General features: G+C 49.2%; 1 protein-coding gene across 11 annotated transcripts in view; it reads right to left on the bottom strand.

Moving 5' to 3' along the window:
* Nucleotides 1-18,781, bottom strand: part of SHANK3 (SH3 and multiple ankyrin repeat domains 3) — a 390,020-nt gene that overhangs the window by 88,471 nt on the left and 282,768 nt on the right. For all 11 annotated transcript variants that reach the window (XM_080596421.1, XM_080596428.1, XM_080596427.1 and 8 more), the window contains one exon: nucleotides 4,654-4,736. In XM_080596421.1, the coding sequence (XP_080452547.1) occupies nucleotides 4,654-4,736 (83 nt within the window). The remainder of the gene's footprint in view (nucleotides 1-4,653; nucleotides 4,737-18,781) is intronic.

The following is an 18,781-nucleotide window of genomic DNA, read 5'->3' as shown; positions in this document are numbered from 1 at the left end:
GAAAACCATAAATAAGCTCTTCCAGTTCCGTGAAATGTTATGATACCAGCATGTCCCAGAATTTGCTGCAGGGCTTTAGGCCAGCTTCCCCTCTGCCTGCTAGACCAACAGTGAGATCCTCAAGCTCTGACCATGCTTCCTGCACCATGCCTCGTCCTCGTGCCCCCAGGGCTGTGCAGAGCAGGAGCTGCGGCTGTCATAGACCTTTGTAAGGCCATGAGACCCTGCACCAAGCAATTCACGGCACTGACGCTCAACTTGTAGGGGCTTCTGTTGCTGAATGTAAGGTCTTCACACCAAGTGTTGGACAGGAAAAGAAACTAAAACTCCCTCAAGTGCCCAACGGATTGCTACAGATTGAAGCAAGTACAAAGCTTGGGTGGCTGGATCACTGAATTCACCCAAGGCACTTTGTCTCAGTAACTGCAGTATCATCAATTCTGGCTGTTCTTTACACAAAGGGATGCAAACAAACATCTTTTGCTGAATATCAAACTTTAACCCCTCCTGCAGAGAAAACATGACAAAAGACAAACAGGAGTTGGTGAAGCACACGAGTCCTAAAATGCCATCCGTGCAGAGACCCTCCCTGACCTGGCCTTGAGCTCTCTGAGCACCTTGCAACTGTGTCTCGACTGTGGAACCAGGCCAGCCCTAGGCATTTGTAGGACTGGAGAAGGAATCTCAGTGAGCTTGCTGTGCCCAAGCTCACATGATGGCCAGGAACAGGCAAAGAGACATTTGTGATAGCTGCACAGGCTTCCAAGTACAAGACTGGAGCTGTGTGGCCACACTGCCCAATTCTCCCGTGTCGCTAAACATAATCCAGTGTTCATGGGGAGTGCTCCAGAGCAGGCTGGAGACAACACCGCTTCCCAGGCGGTTCTGTTGTGTCCCAGCAAGGAAGGATGGGGCTGGGTTACAAACTGAGCCTTTCTGTCCGCCTCAGCTGGCATCTCACCACTGGCACTGGGTTATCTGGCAGCCCCTGCATCTACGGGATGCCGCTGCCACTCATGTGATGACAGTCCCACGCTTGGGCTGTCTGAGACCATACGTGGAGCAAGGGACCTGGTCTCCAAAGCACAGCCACACCCGTGCATTGCTGTGCCCAAGCTTATTCAGCTCTGACAGCTCCGTGTGACTTGCTGATTAAGTTGTCCCCTAGTGGGATTTCTGCACTACGCCCCACTGGACCTGGCAGTCACCCACGGGAATTGCCCCCAGAACGCCCTCAGACAGAGGCAGGTTCGGGGCTGAGCAGCAGGTGAGCACACCCCACTGCTTCGGCAAGCTCTCCGTAACAGTCCGGCTCAAACGCGTGGACAGACGCTGAACGTGGGGGTGGAGGGAGTGCTGTGTCGTGTACAGGAGTGGAGAGACTGCAGAGGAGAGCAGCAGGGACGTGGGGCTGTGTGAAAGCAGGGAGCCCAGGGAGGGAGGGCACGGGTACAAAGCTTGCTCCAAGGAGCAGCGAGAGCTGGGCAGATGTGGAAAGCGGGTCTGTGTCCTGCATCAATACAGGTACTCTTGGTACAGCAGGTAAGTGCTAGCTTGATTGGAAACCTGGCAAAAAAACAAACGAACAAACAAACAAAAACCACAAAGATTTGCAACATTTTGGAAAGAAGCAGGAGCAGAACAAGCCCTGCACTAGGTTGGTACGACATCTTCTCGCCAGCAGCATACAGGATCAGCTGCTGCAGGAGATACACATATCACAGGAAGCAACAATCTTGGGAAACTTCTTGCATAACTTGCCCTGCCTGGGGACTTCTCCCCAAATTAAACAGACAAACAAAAGCTCATGCCCTGGAGCAAGGACTTAGGGCCATTTCTCTCTCTCTCTTTTTTTTTTTTTTTAAACACGATTCACATTATAGACAATAACTTTGCTATTCATTAAATTATCTCCTCCTTAATTACTAAATGGCTGAGTCAGGGACTGTGTGTCCCTCCACCACTTTCACAGAACCCACTGTAACCAGACGCCAAATGAGTATGAACTGGCACAGTCACAGCACTCCTCGCTCAGCGAACAGGTAGCATGGATCTGCTGAAACCATGTGTGAGGTGCGGTCGCTGTATCGGCTGTAACAAGCACTGTTTACAAGGATGGCCCTAGTGAAGTATGTATGAATACTTTATGAATCATACTACTACAGGGACAGTGCCTGATCTGTGGTCATGGTAGGCAGAAAGAGGTTGCTAGAAGAACCTTCCATGTATGCACAGAAGAGTGACTGAGTTCAGGATATTAGACGCCTAGAAATATCATCTCTCAGCACTTCATCACGAAAACATTTCATCTCATACCTGTGCTCAGCACAGGTCTATCACCTGTGTGCGTGAAAGGTAGGGCTGGTCTCTCTGGGCTGAGAAATGCAGCAGTAAATCCACCTGCTCACCACCCTCCTTCAGGGTGCTGAGCAAAGGTGCTGCCTCACTGCTGCCCCTTGCTCCATCCACTCGACTCGCTGAGGCAACAGCTGCGGGCAAACCCCGCGTCAGAAAGCTGCACATCATCTCCTGCAGGGATCCAGGGATAAGCTCTGCCCAAACGCTCCGCTGGTTTGACTGGGACCTGGCCTCCCCCGGGTGCTGGAGGCAGAGGGGGACGCGGTGGGCTGGGGAGGGCTGGCTCCCCCTGCCTGGGATGCAGCCGGTGGGGCAGTGTCACACGGATGGGTAAAGCCGGCTTGGAAGGAACCAGCACGACTGCCAGAAGCCGTGCAAGATTCTCACCATCCTCTGCAGCATGAAGTGCAGCTTCCCTTGAGGATCATCCAGCTGTGTCTCACTTAACCAGCTCCTTCCCTCTGCAGGGACTTTGCTGACTCTGCTCCCTCCCGTTCCTGGGCTCCTTCTCCAGACCACCCCAAGAGACCTGAAGTGCTTCGCTATCTAAATGAAGCGTGAGCAGTGTCGGCAGGTGGGGCCAAGCCAGAAGATCCCAATGCTGTTTCCAGATTAAAGCCCCCAGCAGCAGGAAGCTCGAGGCTGAGAGGCAGGGAAATGAGGGGGTGACAGAGGCGCCACAAGTCCCTCTCCGCCAGGAGGGTGCTGCTCCCCTGGGGCATCGGCAGACACACGGGCACCCCCGCCCCAGGCGGCGGCACCAGAGACCGCGTCCGTCCTGCAGGGGCTTCCGAGACGCGGCCCCTGCAGCCCTGCCGAGAGCCCCTGCAGCAGCGCCAGGCTGCGAATGCCTGAGCCAGACCCCGGCCCCACACAGCCTCACGCCCACTGTCCAACCCGCCCCAAGTCCGCTCCCTCAGCCTCGGCAGACAAAGGAAAATACAGAGCTTGCAGACGTTCGGAGGGCAAACACACAAACAAAAATGGAAATAGGGCACAATTTATCCCTTTTTGTCCTAACACGACAGCTGCAAGTCTGATCCGGCAAAAAAATGGATGCCATTTTGAGCCCTGAAGTTTCACTCCACATTACACAGACCGATGTGAGCAGTACATGGACAGACACGTATGTCACATATTTAGGGAAGGGGAGAGACAGGGAAGGAGAGAGACAGCGACCATATTCTGACTGGAACACAAACACACCCACTGGCACACGGAGCCCCCTCGAGACACGGGCAGAACAAAGGCAATTCAGGAATCCTGACAGAAAATCACACCCAAGATTTAAGTCCAAACCGCAACGATCTCCAGGCACACGCAAGTCCAGGAAAGGTGCAGCTCTACCAGAGGAGCTGGCAGCCACTCATTTACGCTTTCCCTCCCGCATCCTGCACCCTACATGCGGGGAAGGGACGGCAGCCTGCGCCGCTATGCCTCTGCTGCCAGCAGCTGTATTTCAGACCCCCAGCCTCTGCCGTGCCTTCAGCCTGGAAATGCAGGCGAGAGGACCCCCAGCCTGAGGGGGACCTGCCCCCCACCGCAGGGGCTGAAGCCCATTCCTGGGTGAATGTGAGCACATTCATTAACAGTCCTCAAGGGACTCTTTTTTTGTAGCAAAAAGATCAGTTTCTTGAAACAGGAGCCACAGAAACAACCGGGTCCAACGTGCCGGTTGCCAGCGCTCAGGTATTGCAGGGCTGTGCAGGTGAAGCGTGCCCCGGGCACCAGCAGAGGCTTGCTGGCAGCACAGGGGCCGAGGCAGAGCTTCCACCAGCCTGCCCTCGTGCTGGGGCTGAGCCCCAACACAGCCAGGGCCCCCAGGAGGACCCCAGCTGTACACACTCAAAGAACAGTGAAAAACTTCAAGCACAAAAAAAAAAAAAAAAAAAAAAAAGCCGTGGAGGACACCGGCCCTACCCCATGGGGCTTACACCTGTACCTGGAACGGCAGATGCACTTCATACACCCAGTAAATCGGCAGAAGTGAAAACTCTTACAAATTCAAAGCTACAAATACCAGCATCTGTACCAGAAAAACACCCCAGAACGTTCAAGAGATGCACATTTACCATGAATGGCATTTTCTGTACAATGCACGTACCCAGAAATAGACTGCACTCACACTGCCTAGCTGTCAGAGAAGGAGAAAAGAGATTCCCTCAGGAGACCCTGATGCACAGGGCTCGAGGGCTGCTCCATGCAGCCAGGGAAGCAGGGTCCGGAGCGCTAACCGAGGTGACGAGACGGAGCTCTCCCCCAACCCCAGGACCAAGTGAAAGAAGCAGCCCTTACCTTTGGCCCCTCGCAACACAAACCCGAATCCCTCATGCTCCCTCTTCTGCAGCACGGCCGTCTTCTCCTCAATGATGTAGTCACTGGGCAGGAAAGAGCACAAGAGAATGATGCTAGGGTTAGATTTCAGCACCATGCTGCCAGGCGGAGGTGGCCTTTGTGCCTGTGACAAGGAGACCTCTTCTCATCGACTGTTTCATCTCAGCAAGGAGCTGGGAACACTCTGCTTCCCTCCCTCCCTTGCCCAAAGTCAGAACAAAAAGACGAAAGCTACTTTCCCTCAATATGTAGGTGGAGGGAAGCCCTGGCTGCCTGGATCACCCTTCTGCCCACCGGTCCCCTTCTCAGTCACCTGCATACGCATGCAGGGAGCTTACTGATCCCACTTGGGCTTCCCTTTAAATGATGCCCTTAACATGTAACTGAAGAGTGGAGCGCCTGAGCAGAGGAGGTGCGGGGGGAGGCAGCCATCCATCCATCAGGGAAGATGCTCTGAGACTTTCCAGTTGCCTCTTGTATGAAAAAATTAGATGCCTGACAAAAGGAAAGGTGCCTCTTTGGTAAGTTTCCTGGGAGAGAGAACGGCAGAGTTTATATCCTCATCCCGATGCTCTGATCTTCTCTTAAAATCCCCCCCCTCGTTGCTAAGTAACCGTCTGTCATTAGAAGAGGGGGGATGCATTTCATTGTCCTATTTTAACAAAGCCGCTCTTCCCTGCCCTCAACAGCAGCTAGCCGAGAAGAACGGAAAAAAATCCGGTGCTGGAGAGAGAGGAACGGACGCGTGGCTCTGAGCAGCCCCCGGGTGCTGGCGGCCCTTCCAACCAAAATCATCCACAGGCTCCAGGAGAGGCGGGGGGCACGGGGAGAGGGCTTCTCTCCGCAAACGGGAGCTGAAATGCAGCCCTGCAAATCCCTCCCAGCAGAGCCGCATGTCTGACATCAGAGTGGAATTAATCAGGGACCTCGGTCCCGCTCGGCAGCACGGCAGGACGCGTTACGCGCCGCGCCACAGCCCGGGCAGGCAGAGGGGGACGGGCGGCGTGCGGCGGCCCCCTGGCCGCACGCGTGGGTGCCGGGCCCCCGACCCGCAGGGAGGGCACGGAGCGGGCACACTGCGGCACGGCAGCCCCACGGCCGCCCCCCTGCCCCGGGTGTGCCGCAGGGAAGCGGCTGCGCCACGCCGGGACCGCGCGTCCACGGCAGGGGTGCGGGAGCCGCGCTTCGGGGCGAAAGAGGGGCTGCGGGTGCTGCTGCACGGGCCTGGCTGGCGGCCCCGTCCTGTGCACGCTCCCCCAGACCGGGCGCACCTCTGCACCCTGCCCATCTGCAGCCCCGCCTGACAGCGATGCCTCTGTGGGCATCGCCACCCGCTTTTTGGTAGAGTTTTATGACTGCCGTTAACATCACAACGGTCTCTGGCTCTCCTATCGAGACAGGTGGGCAGAGTCCTTTGTTTTCCAAGACCAAGGGAAAGCGATCACAGAAGTCAATACATGCCAGGGCCGCAGGTACCAAGGCATTCTAGGAGACTCAGGAGAGATGCTGTCCAACAAAATTAACACAGAACTCAAGCCTAAACTCCTTGGACTTCCCTGTTATTTCACTGTGTGCTCTAATTTTGGACATCCTTTGGCATTAGACATTTAAAAAAAAAAAGGGGAGGTATCTATAAACCCATCACTTCATGCAACGAAGTACCTAGGTGTGGACAAAATTCAACAAAACTATGTGAACTGCTTTAAAGGAGGTGGCTGCTGTCACACAGTCATCCATTTATGTCACATTTTCAACACATTGCCTGTCTTTCAAAAGTAGAGCTGGTTATGCATATGCTCCCTGACACATGTAAAACTCTCCCTTCTACAACAAAATCCTCTCTTCCAAGTCTAGCATGTCCTACTGGAAACAGATTCATACCTGCAACGCCCAGAAGAGGCCATTACGGGAGAACGATTCTCCTGTCCACCTAAGAGCAGCCAGACAACCTCAAACCATGATTCCTGTATCAAGCCTTTACCTTCTCCTTGAGCCGTGGCTTACTGTCTAGGAACAGAACTAGACCTAAGACATTTCACATCCAGGGGAATATCCTCCCTTTTCCAATGGACACATCAAGCCCCCGTAGATGCCCTGCGTGAGATCTTAACCCTATACCATGAGAAATTCTGCCACCTCTACTAGCATGCGTTTGTGCAGGTGTATGTGCAGGAGAAGGAGAGACAGGTAAAGGCAAACAAATGTTCTGTACAAAATTGTGGTTTTTATTTTACCTAGTGGTGGGCCAAGTGCCCAACTAGTCCTGCTGTGGTTGCTTTATCAATGAAAAAGGAATCCATGATAAAATTCTGTACTTCTAATTCTTCCGTAAGACCTCTGTGGTTGTTTTATCCAGACGATAAACTGAAGAAATTCTTGACAAAACCACTTGTATCCTGTATAAGTATGGTTTATGCAGCCTCCAACAATCCTCATCTACCAAGACTTCCTCTAATAATGTACACCTTTAAACAAGTTCAGCCCGCTGCTGCTTTACCAAAAGTTACTTTGCAAAAATATTTCATTCTTTCCTCCACCTCTGAATTAAACCTCCACCTGCAAATAAACCGGCAAGAAGCATCTTAATTCAAAATCTAAACTTGTCAGAAACAATAGGAAAACTCCCCAACATGCTTCTTTCTGTCTCTGGACGCTCCGACAGTAAGTATGTAGAGGCATCTGTGGGTTTTTTGGAAATGTTGGACATTTATTTGTTTTAGCTCACTCCCCTCCTCTGTGTCTTTCACAGAGGGATTTACAAAGTTTGATTTGCAAGGGGGATCTTGCAAGAGCACTCCCAGTTTATGTCCCTCTGGAACCTGCAAACTCTTTGCCTATTGCCATTTATCTCTACAAACACCAAAAAAAGCCTCGGGTTCATAACTGACTACAGTAAAATCCAGTGGACACCTTCACTTTTTGATATAACCACACTAAATAGTTCTACAGATAGATCTATATAAAAAGTGAAATAAAAACCCACTAAATTTTTGTGAACTAGAATCATGGGGGAGTAGAAAGTCACCTGAGATGCCACTGATTGACACTGCTAGAGCTCCAAGAGCTGGAAAAAGAAGCAAAAACCAGCCTGGGGAAGGAGGTGAAGCAGTGCAATCAAAGATCTGTGATCATGTCATACCAAAAAAGTAACCTGAATTACTCATTTCTTTATTTTTGTCTAAATAAAAATAGGAACTTTCAAAAAAATGTAGTGAGGAGTTATTTGAATTTTAAAACATTTGAGAAAGATTAAGCAAAATAGTGATTTAATACTCTTGGGTCATAAATGTTAATCAAGTTATGATACCTGATGGAAAACAGCACCTCAAGTTCACTGCCAGATGACTGTGCCCTACATGTAACCGGTAAATGAGTAAACAGATGAGCTAGTGTAACGACACAGAGGCGTCAGAGCACGGCCCTTCAGAGCTGCTGCTTGAGGCAACGCAAAGCCTGATGGATGGTCTCGCTCCTGCAATGCCAGGGTTGGGCATCAGACCTCCTTCGGCTGGTTTACCTTTTACTGAAACCAAATTACAGACAGTTAATGCACTTGACCAGGGCTAATTATTTTAGTAAATTTGTGACTGTTTAGAGAGACAAACCTAATAGATCAAATGAACAATTACAAAAAAATAGCAAGGTTATGACTGGACTAAATAGCTACAATTAACTCCAGTCATCCTGGTAACACTGTGATGGCAAAGATGAGCTCTGACTTAAGTGGAAAAAACAGCAATTGGAGGAATTCAAATTTTTTATTTTCCATTATCTGGGCCGGCTGAAGTTCTCTGAAAGTGCCTGGGGAGCTGGTGGAAAACATCTGAGAGCTATGATGGATTGTTCTGAGAACTTGCACGGGATGCACGACACTCCAGAAGATCTGAAAAAGGCATCACGCGCATCTTTAAAAACAGGCAATAGAAAGATCAAAGGAAGTATAAATTGAGGTAACTCATCTTAATTCCCAGGAAAACTCTAACAAACAACACAACAGTTTAATAAAACATCTAGAAGAAAAGAAGGTGATAAATCCCAGGTGGCACGGATTTGAAAGAACAAATTGTGCTAAACTGACCTAATTTCTGTTTGAACATAGTAGGTCTCATGAACATGGGAAAGGCAGTTCTGTGATATATATCTTGATGCCAGTTAAACACTTTGAATGCTCTCACAAGACATTCTCACAAAAAGCAAGGGGAACATAAACTGCTGCACGGTGAGTAAATAGCTGGTTTGACATTTTTCACCGTTGAACTGGATGGAAATATAAAGTGGGATTTAAAAGCGGGTCTGTCTTGGGACAACCTCAGTGTCTTCACCAATGACTAGGATGTAATAGGGAGTAAACTTAAACTTGCAGAGGGTCCTAACTCAGAGGACAGCAAAATGTTGGAAGAGGGGACTTGGATTCATGTGGTACCATCACTGGAAAAATGGCCTGAAAAATACTGGAGGAGAAAGGAAAGTTCAAGGCACTAGGCAGGAACTATGAAAAGAAAGGCAGAGGCTGCAGAAGGACCGGCTGGACAGCCAGCAGGGAAAGCCACAAATACCACTTCGGACTCAGAAGCATCAGCTGCAGTGTCACACCGGACAGACTGGAGGAAAATAAGCAAGAGTGCTGTCCAAGATCTGACATAGTCCTTCTGCCCTGCTCCATGCAGCAGTAGCCTTGGGAGTCATCGAGTTAAATGTGGGCGTATATAAAACAAGCACCCACAGTGAGCAAGTTGCTCCAGGCTCCTTTTAGACTCAATGGAGATCTGTTCGGTGAAGTCAATGGAGCTGTGATTCATCCCATGCTGAAATGACCGCCTACATTTTGTCAAATGAATGGCACCCCTGGCTTCACTGACTGCACACATCTGCATCGACTCTCAGGGAAAGCCAGGGCGATGAGCTCAGACACCTACATGGTAGACACCTACAGCGAAGTGATGTGAATCACATTCCTGAAGTTAGATAAAGAGTACCGCTCAGCTGTCCGGTTGCCAGCACCACACTTCCAGAAAGATGTGGGTCAACAGGAAAGAGTCCTGAGGAAGACATCTGGAAGATGAAGGGCCCAGGAAACATAGCCTGAGGAAAGACCTGGTTTGATGTACTGACTCGATTACTCCCAGGAGAAAATGCTTAAAAGGTGCCACACCGCTTTTCAGCAGTAATGATGCATGCTGAGGCACAGGAACAGAGGTGGTGGTGGAAGGTCACTTACAGGGAGCTTTTAGGTAAATCCTCCTCAGGAATAATTTAAGGTCAGCTGAGCCTGACGTAGGTGGAAGATGAACCACACTAGGCCTCTCCCAGTAAAAACCTCACACACCATGACCCACAGCCAGGCAGTGACAGAGCAGTGTAATTCTGCTCAGGTACCTTGTGCAGAAAATGTCTGATGCAACAGAAGGATGATTTATAGCAATGATGAGTAACTGGGCCACAGACCAGTCTCTGGCCACAGCAGTCCAGGTCTTCGTGGACAAACTTTCTTCTCTGCCCCAGAAAATTAAAACCAGCACACAGAGCAGCTCTTTCCAAGCTGCATTTCAGAAATTGCCTCTGACTAGAGCCGGCCTTGCTCTATAACTGGGATTGTCTGGGAGTTGGCCCAGTTCAAATCTATCCCGCGGAGCAAGCTAGCAATGAAACAGCATGGATGCCTACGGCACATCCAGGCCTAAGGCCTCCTTCCTCACCCATCTCACTTCCCAGGGCTGGTGAAGTTTTAGGGAAGGCGATCACCATTAGACTTGTACACCAAACACTTAAGCTTCTAGCAGAAATCAACAGGATACGGGCATGTGTCCTGGAGGCCTGGGATGGACTGGGCACATCGCTATTGAGCGGTTTGCGAGGTACAGCATCCCTGGCAGCAAGGAGGCCGTGGAGATCTACCCAGGCCCGAGCGCTCTGCAGAGGCAGGTGTCACAGTCCTGCTCTGCTGTGACACGGGCAATAGCCAAAGAGTAACACGGCTGTACTGGCTCTGTTTGAATACAAGAGAAAAAGAATGACCCCAGCAGGTCAGACTAAGCATCTCATCTCAAACATTTACTGCCAGCAGAAGCCTGGGGAAGAGTAAAGGAGCAGGTGTCCTAAGTGTTCTTCTGTCCCAGAAGAGCCTCCCAGCCCCTGAGACTGGCAGCCAGGGGACCTGAGCAGTAATATCAGAGTGGAACTGGGAAAAGCCCTATCCTGAATGGAAAAATAATCCACTTAAAACTCCACGAAAATGGATCATGACATCTCTGGAAATGCAGGTGACAGCGGTGCTTCTGTAATGAAAGCAAAGGACACCAGGAAATGGAGAGGGGGCCAGAAAGGAGCCTATTTATGCTTGTAACTGATCCTAAGGCACTGATTATCATCAGTAACATTTTCTGTTTAATTCAGTCAGGAGGTAGCTCATTAAAGGCACTGATTATGAACTACGTCAAAAGCAAACTGACACATGAAAAGCAACTCTTCCCCCAGAAGAAACCACCTTCCAGCCACACACACACACACACACAATTTGAAAGTGCAGCAAAATCCCAGGAAGGATGTGTTGTTTGAGATCACATTCCCTCCTGCATTGGTCAAACGCTTTTCAGCCATCAGTTAAAAACCCCAAACCACAGCTGTTCAGTCCTAGACGAAATGTCGGCTTTGAGAACCAGAGAAATTCTGAAGATCAGATATTGCAGAAAGTGAGGAAGACGGTTAGGAAAAAGTATCACCTTCCCAATTCAAATATGGACAGTTTTCACAGGGTATTTTCAGTACTGGAAGCATTTTATTTAAACACACCAAACTAGTAACTTCTAGGAAGTTAACCAAAACATTAAAATAAAGCACCTCATTAAGGGAATGAGAAGTCTACGATACATTTCACCTGGACTTCAAACCAACAGAGATAATGAGAAAGCTGTTAAGACCTTGCTGAAAAGCAGTCGAGTCAAGGAAAAGAAGCCATCGCAGAGACACAGAAAAGGTAAGCCTGTGGAATAATCAGGCTGATATTAATGCTGGCAGAAAGAAGCTATTTGTCCCAAATTTTTCTCCTCACTTGCCAGAAAAGGCGTTGCAGCTGGAGAGGTGCTGCTCTCCAGCTCCCTCTCACTGGGTGTGCTCTCCACCAGACGTGCTGAACCCGACACTCCGACAGTGACCACGGGACGCGGACCAGCGAGCGTGGCCCCAGGCTGCAGAGAGACGAGATTCATCATCCGCTGCCTTCCAGCATCACTTCTTCGGCAAGCGGTGGAAAATGGTGTCGACTAAAAAAGGAGGCAAAGGCAGGCTCTCATGCATGCTTAACGCTGCTAAATTACACCTGTGGGAATTCTGCTCCACAGAAACAGCGTTGTTCAGAGCTGACATCGGAGCCACTCGGTTGTGCAGATGCACAGAGAGACAGACAAGGTAACATGCAATGGCATCTCAAGTCTTAAGATGTATCGCTAGCTCATGAAACCTATGGTGCATATATTTAAAGGGGAAAATTGTCACAAACAGGGACGTTACAGTTAGTGGTATCACTGGCTTCAGTTGCTGCATGTACTGAGAAAAAATAGATGACATCTAAAATCTCCCTTTGCCTGAATGAAAGGAGATTAAAGAACATTATGTCTGTGTTTGTCCAATATGTATTTATGGAAGAACAATGCATATTTCTATAAATAATAAAAACAAGTCATAGAAAATCCAAATTCTGCAATGTGGATTTATCCTATCCTCAGCAAAGGAGACAGATGGAGACTGTTTAAGGACACCGTGCTGGAGACACAGTGCAAATACATTTTACAGATTGACAAAGAACAGAAAGAAGCTGGCATGGCTAAACAGCAGGGAAATGGAGGTTATAAAAGACAAGAAAACATCCTTCTTAAAGCTGAAACCATGGCCAAGTGAGGAACAAGGAAAGAATTATAACTCTGTCAGGCTAAATGTAAAAACAGTTATGACAGACCAAACATAAATCTGTGGAACAATTTGCAAAAGGCATCAAAACTAATACTAAAATCAGTTTTCACACACATATGAAGCAGGAAGCCTACCAGAGAACCTTTGGGGTGGGACAGTCACAGTGCCAAAGCTCCATGCAGGGTACAAGGCCGTAACAGACACCTGAACAAAACCCGACCTTCGTGCTGTGGGGAGGATTTCCCTTCAGAAGCACAGGGATTCGCAGACAGATCCAAGGCTGAAGCGCCTCTGCAAGAGGCCATGGAAAAAGAAAAAGGGTCACGGACCGCCAGGACTAGACTGCAGACAGCCAAGGTCCTGGAGCACCCTGTGGCTGGAAGAGCGGCGCTCGCCGTGGTGTGCGAGCTCCAGCGGGGCCGGGCTGGCGGGCGCGTGGTGCTGGTGGGCGCACGGCGCCGCTTTTTGCAAGACGGCAGCAGAGGGGACAGCTCCAGGCCTGTGATGGCAACACTGGGCACGACTCTAGCACTGGGATACAGCAGCCAGCCAGCACACGCAGGGGTACATCCCAGCATCACAGCTGGGAACGTTAACGCAGCGTTTTAAGAGAACACCTTGCCTCTAATCTTACTGCAGTTCCCTGAGGTCATACATACGGATGCAGAGAAAGGAGGTCCCTCCCAGCCTCTGCGATTCAGGGATTCTCTGGGATGTGTAGATAGCGGGGATGAACCAAACTTATGGGGGTGCAGCCAGCCCCCTCAGGAAGCTGTCATGGACCCCCAAAATAACCAGTGCAGAACAACTTGTGTCTGCACCATTCGAGCACCCCCCTTTGAGCCCAGTGCTTAGGGACGTGCGTTGCATGAGCACAGCACAAGGACAGGCAAAGGCGTTGGAGGCTACGAGGCCTGCCGGGATTGTGCTGGTGGATCGTGCAGAGAGGAGGCAGCTGAACTCAGCGGTCTCACAAAGAGCACCTTTAGGAAGCGCTAGCTTGAATCAAATCGCCCCAGCACCACAAGCAGGTTTTGTTCCAGACATGCAATGGGCCAACACTGCAACAGAGCAAGGGGTAAACTGACACGCAGCCAGAGAGAATGGCCAAAGACAAGGGCCTGGGAAAAAAAGCATAGATACAAGTTATTTGACAAGAGAAACTTAACTGAAGTCAACTTACAAAACCATTTGACAAAGTCCTTCACTAAGATCTCTCGAGGAAGCCATGAAGCCATGTGATAAAAAGGAAGGTTCTTACGTGTTCAGTTTATTAGAAGGTAGAAAATTACAGGATTTCACATCAGATGAAAGGTCAGCAGTGGAGTCTTGCAGGGAATTGGTGCCAGGACTTAAGCTGTTCAGCATAGCCCTAGACCACTTATGAGAGAGGAATGAAAGGCAACCAGGTTTTCTGATAATGCTGAACTATTCAGAGTATTAAAGATGAGGAAAACTGTGAAGAACTGTAGAAAGATCTTCTATCATTGGGGTTAAAAATCTAAGATGAAATGTAATGTTGAGAAAAACTGAGGCACAAGGAAAAAAATTCTCTCCTCATACATAAGATCCCAGGCTCTGAGATGACCATTACTAACCAGAATTAAGAACTCTGGGATATAGTAGACAGCTCAAGAAAAATGTCACCATAATGTCCTACAGTGGCCAGGAACTATTAGGAAAGAAAAGTGAATTAGACAGAGAACCATTATATCACTGGCACAGCCGAAGTGCCCCCACACCTTAAATACTTGTAGTTGCTCTGCTCTTCCCACTTTGGAAAAGAATACAATCAAACTCAAAAAAAAAAAAAAAGAAAAAAAAGAAAAGTTTCACAGATTTTTGAAAGTATGGAAAGCTTTTTTGCACAAGGAATGGTGCAGCTTAGTACTGCATAACCTGGAAAAAACACAGTTCAGGGGAAATAGTTCTACCAAATCCTGAGTGCTGTGGAGGCTAACTTTACGATCACTCTTAGGGAGCTCTGCAAAAACCCTTTCCAGCTCACAAACCACACACCTGCACTGAAAAGACACTTGGCTGCCATATGTACTCTGCTACTCTGAGTGTTTTCTTTTAGGAAACCCATTTTGCATTTGGGAAGAAATATGGCTCTAAGGAGTCAAAACCATCACACCTAAGCCACTTCTGAAACCTTGCTGGTAGGAACTGCAGGAGCAGCAGGCTTGCACAGAAGACCCAAGCAAACTCCTCAGACTGCTGGAGTCGCTCACTGCAGTCTCTGGTTGCTTTGACAATGCACGCAGAACCGTGCAGTTTCTGAATCAACACCTCAGACAGCACTGAAGCCTGGCTGCCCGTGGCCTGGTGAGGAACGTGTCAGCGACGGGACTGGCTGGCCTGCTTCGTGCTCTGGCAGCTCAGATGTTTTAAGTGATTCACATTGATAGCTCTGTTCCTGCAGACCCTAACTGGAGAAAAACAAAGCAAAACAAAGCAAAACCCCTTCACACATAAAACAAAAGGTAAAACCTCAAAAAGACCCAAGTATTTGATTGTACCTGATAGAAAGTCAGAGCTTCAGCTGCTGAAGAAATGCTTAGAGCGCTGGCAGCCCATTCAAAAGCTCTCATCAGCTACTGTCTGGTTTTGGTCATTGCTGCATCATCATTGTAAAAATTAAATCAAGAAAACTCATTGCAAGCCCTTCCTGGAGTAGATAATTTGGGCTTCATTTAACCTCTCCTAACAACTCGACTCTATCCACACATACTCAGAACTTCCACGTGTGAGTCGAGTTGCCAAATATTCTGATGGAGATCACTTGTGTGACGGAGTAGAAGGGACAATGGCTGTTAAGTTTGCACAGTCTCCTGGCTTCCTCTTGTCTGGCAAAAACAAACTATACTTTGGACAGATCTTTTAGAACCTTTAGGAATCAACTACGACACAATCCTCATCTCAAATCTTTCTTGCTTTATCCTAGCAAATCCTAGCAAGGCTGGATTAAACAATTTGCACTTTATCTGGGGTATGTACTGGCTACAGTTTGTCTTCCCACTGGAGCAAAAGGAGGAGGAGCAGTGTGTGCGGCGTGTGGTAACCTTGTCACCATCCTCCTGCTATTGGAGTGCAGGCAGCTTGCTGAGAAGTCACCTGTTTGGTGGCATTAGCAGCACACAGGACTTCTGTCTCCTGCAGCATCTGCGCCATGGGCAGCGCAGGTCAGCAGCACAGCCCTGGCTGTTGACTGGTTCTCCTGTGCAGGGCTATCAGTACAGGCCATGCCTTTAACCCCTGATTTATTGCATCTCTTGGTGTTTTCTCAGACATTTCCACTGATACTTTATTTAGTCATGCCACCCTTGGTATTTCTCTCATTGCATAAAGCTGCATCATGGGAGGTTCGGACTGGGCGTTAGGAAAAGGTTCTTCACCAAGAGGGTGGCAGGCACTGGGACAGGCTCCCCAGGGCAGTGGTCACGGCACCGAGCTGCTGGAGTTTGGGAAGTGTTTGGACAATGCTCTCAGACACACGGTCTGATTTTCGTGTGGTCCTGTGTGGAGCCAAGAGCTGGACCTGATGATCCTTGTGGTTCCCTTCCAACTCAGGATTTTCTGGGCTTCTATGATTCTTGCAGTTTCCACACCAGGACTCACCCAGTATCTGGGAGCCCTGTCCTCCTGGGCAGCAGCTCTGGCATGTGTCGCAGGATGCTGCTGGTTATGTCAACCAGCTCCCTCGGTGGAGTTGGTCATGCTCATTTTGATGAAAAAGAAGTGATGGAGAACAGCAACTAATCCGAGGTCACTAGATGTCAGGCTTTCTTGATACACACTCGCCTAATGAGCTGATCGTGTTCAGGCAGTGCTTCAGCATTGTAATACTGGAAGCTGCTGCACGCTGTACAGTCTCCAGTCTTGCTCTCTACGTTATTTAATGGTAATGGTTACGTGACCCAAGATATGGGCACTGTTTCTTCAAATCACACCTCTTTTCATTAAAGGTAAATCCAGCTCCTTGTAGCTGCAGTCCTTTAAGATATCACCCTCATGAAGCTCAAAGGTAGGGTCCCAAATCACTGAGATAATTTGTCTTACCGCCTTTTGAAAGACATTAGATTCGCAGGATACTTGAAACAGTACAAAAAGCAGCTCGTGACCCCTAAGTGGAGCAACGAATGCAATGGGAAAATGCTTTTGCTGGAACTATGCATTGATTTCCAATTTGCTGAGCAGTTCAACACCTTGCAGCCTGGGGAAGGAGTACCTGGTTTTCACACACTTACTGGGTATTCGAGTCTCCCACTCTTACTGAAATATCAGTGCACAAGCACATGACCTCAGAGTACCTTGTTTTGAGGGCTGTGAGCACACAAAAAACTCATCAACTGATGCAGTAGCTTGCTTGAGGGTCATACGTTTGAACTGATTTTCAACAGCCTTCGTCAGTAGAGATGGTACTTAGTAAGGGGCATTGTGAAAAACGTTTGAGTAACCTTCTCAACTTGGGTCCTTTAGTATTGTTTCAGTTTTTCTTTGCTGTTTTACAGACAGAGCGTTTTATTGTACAGGCTGTATTCCTGCAACTTGAGATTTGGCCAATTTAGTCCTAATTTTCTAAGAGCTCAATAGCAATTATTTGATTTCTCCAAGAGTACAGATGTCATGTGTGCAGCATCTTACATTACAGCTGCTTCCTTGCTGTTCTGACAGTTCACAGGGATGACTTCTCTTGCAAGCAGACTCTTGTCATCAGCTGGTTCAGGAGATGAGTCAGAGGAGACCTTTAAAATTTCTTGGTGAAACCATGAATGGCTATGACCACCTCGAAGTGGCTTTTTATGTGTCAGACTATAAAATCTCCACATTTCAGCTCTAGTCATCAGTGTACGTCCCTGGACAGCGCTTCCATCAGCTTCATCAGCTTCCAGCCCTGAAGTAGGGCTTATTGCCTGACTGCGCACATTGATCCCTTCCACAACATCTGCAACAAGAACCTGCTTAATAGATGAGGGAAAGGCCATGGATGTTGTTTATCTGGGTTTAGTAAAGCATTTGACACCGTTTCCCACTGTGTTCTCCTGGATAAAGTGGCTGCTTGGGGCTTGGACAGGTGTGTGGTTTGCTGGGCGGAGAACTGGCTGCCTGGCCAGGTTCAAAGAGCCACGGTGAATGGAGCTCGGTCCAGCTGGTGGCGGTCACCAGTGGCGCTCCCCAGGACTCGGTCTTGGGGCCTGTATTAACGTTTTTATCAACAATCTTGTTGAAAGGATCGAATGCGCCCTCAGAAAGTTCATGGATGACACCAAGTTAGGTGGGAGTGTTGATCTGCTTGAGGGCAGGAAGGCTCTGAAGAGGGGGCTGGATGGGCTCAATGGGTCACATCCAGTTGTGTGACATTCAACAAGGCTGAGTGTGAGGTCTCGCACTTGGGTCACAACAACCCCATGTACTGACACAGGTTTGGGGGAGAGTGGCTGGAAAGCTGCCGGCAGAAAAGGAACCTGGGGCTGCTGGTTGACAGCCGGCTGAACAGAAGCCAGCCGTGCGCCCGGGTGGCCAGTAAGGCTACTGCTGTCCTGGCCTGCATCAGAACTGTCATGGCCAGCAGGAATAGGGAGTGATCGTCCCTCTGTACCCTGCACCTCGAGCACTGTGTTCAGCTTTGGGCACCTCGCTACAAGATAGACATTGAATTGCTCGAGTGTGTGCAGAGAAAAGCAACGAAGCTGGTGAAAGGACTGGGAAACGACATGACGAGCAGCTGAGGGAACTGGGGCTGCTTAGTCTGGCGGAAAGGAGGCTGAGGGAAGACCTCGTCACGATCTACAGCTGCCTGAAAGGAGGCTGCAGCGAGGATGGTGTTGGTCTCTTTTCTCAGGTGACAAGTGATAGGATGCAAGGAAATGGTCTCGAGTTGCACCAGAGTAGGTTTAGACTGGGTATTAGGAAGATTTTTTTCCACAGAGGGCAGGGGTCAAGCATTGGGATGGGCTGCCCAGGGAAGCGGTGGAGTCGCCATCACAGGAGACGTGTGGACGTGGCACTAAGGGGCATGGTTCAGTGATGGGACTCGGTAGGTCAGGTTGATGGTTGGACATGACGATCTTGAAGGTCTTTTCCAACCTAGTTGACTCCGATTCTAAGAAATGCCTTTAGCATGTAGGTATGTCCAGATTAGGAGTATTCTGCCATTGCAGCTGCTCCAGACTCAGCACAA

This window comes from Anser brachyrhynchus, assembly GCF_964034855.1.
Source record: "Anser brachyrhynchus genome assembly, chromosome: 1".
NCBI classification, from domain to species: Eukaryota; Metazoa; Chordata; class Aves; order Anseriformes; family Anatidae; genus Anser; species Anser brachyrhynchus.
This window is presented reverse-complemented; position numbering and strand designations above follow the sequence as displayed.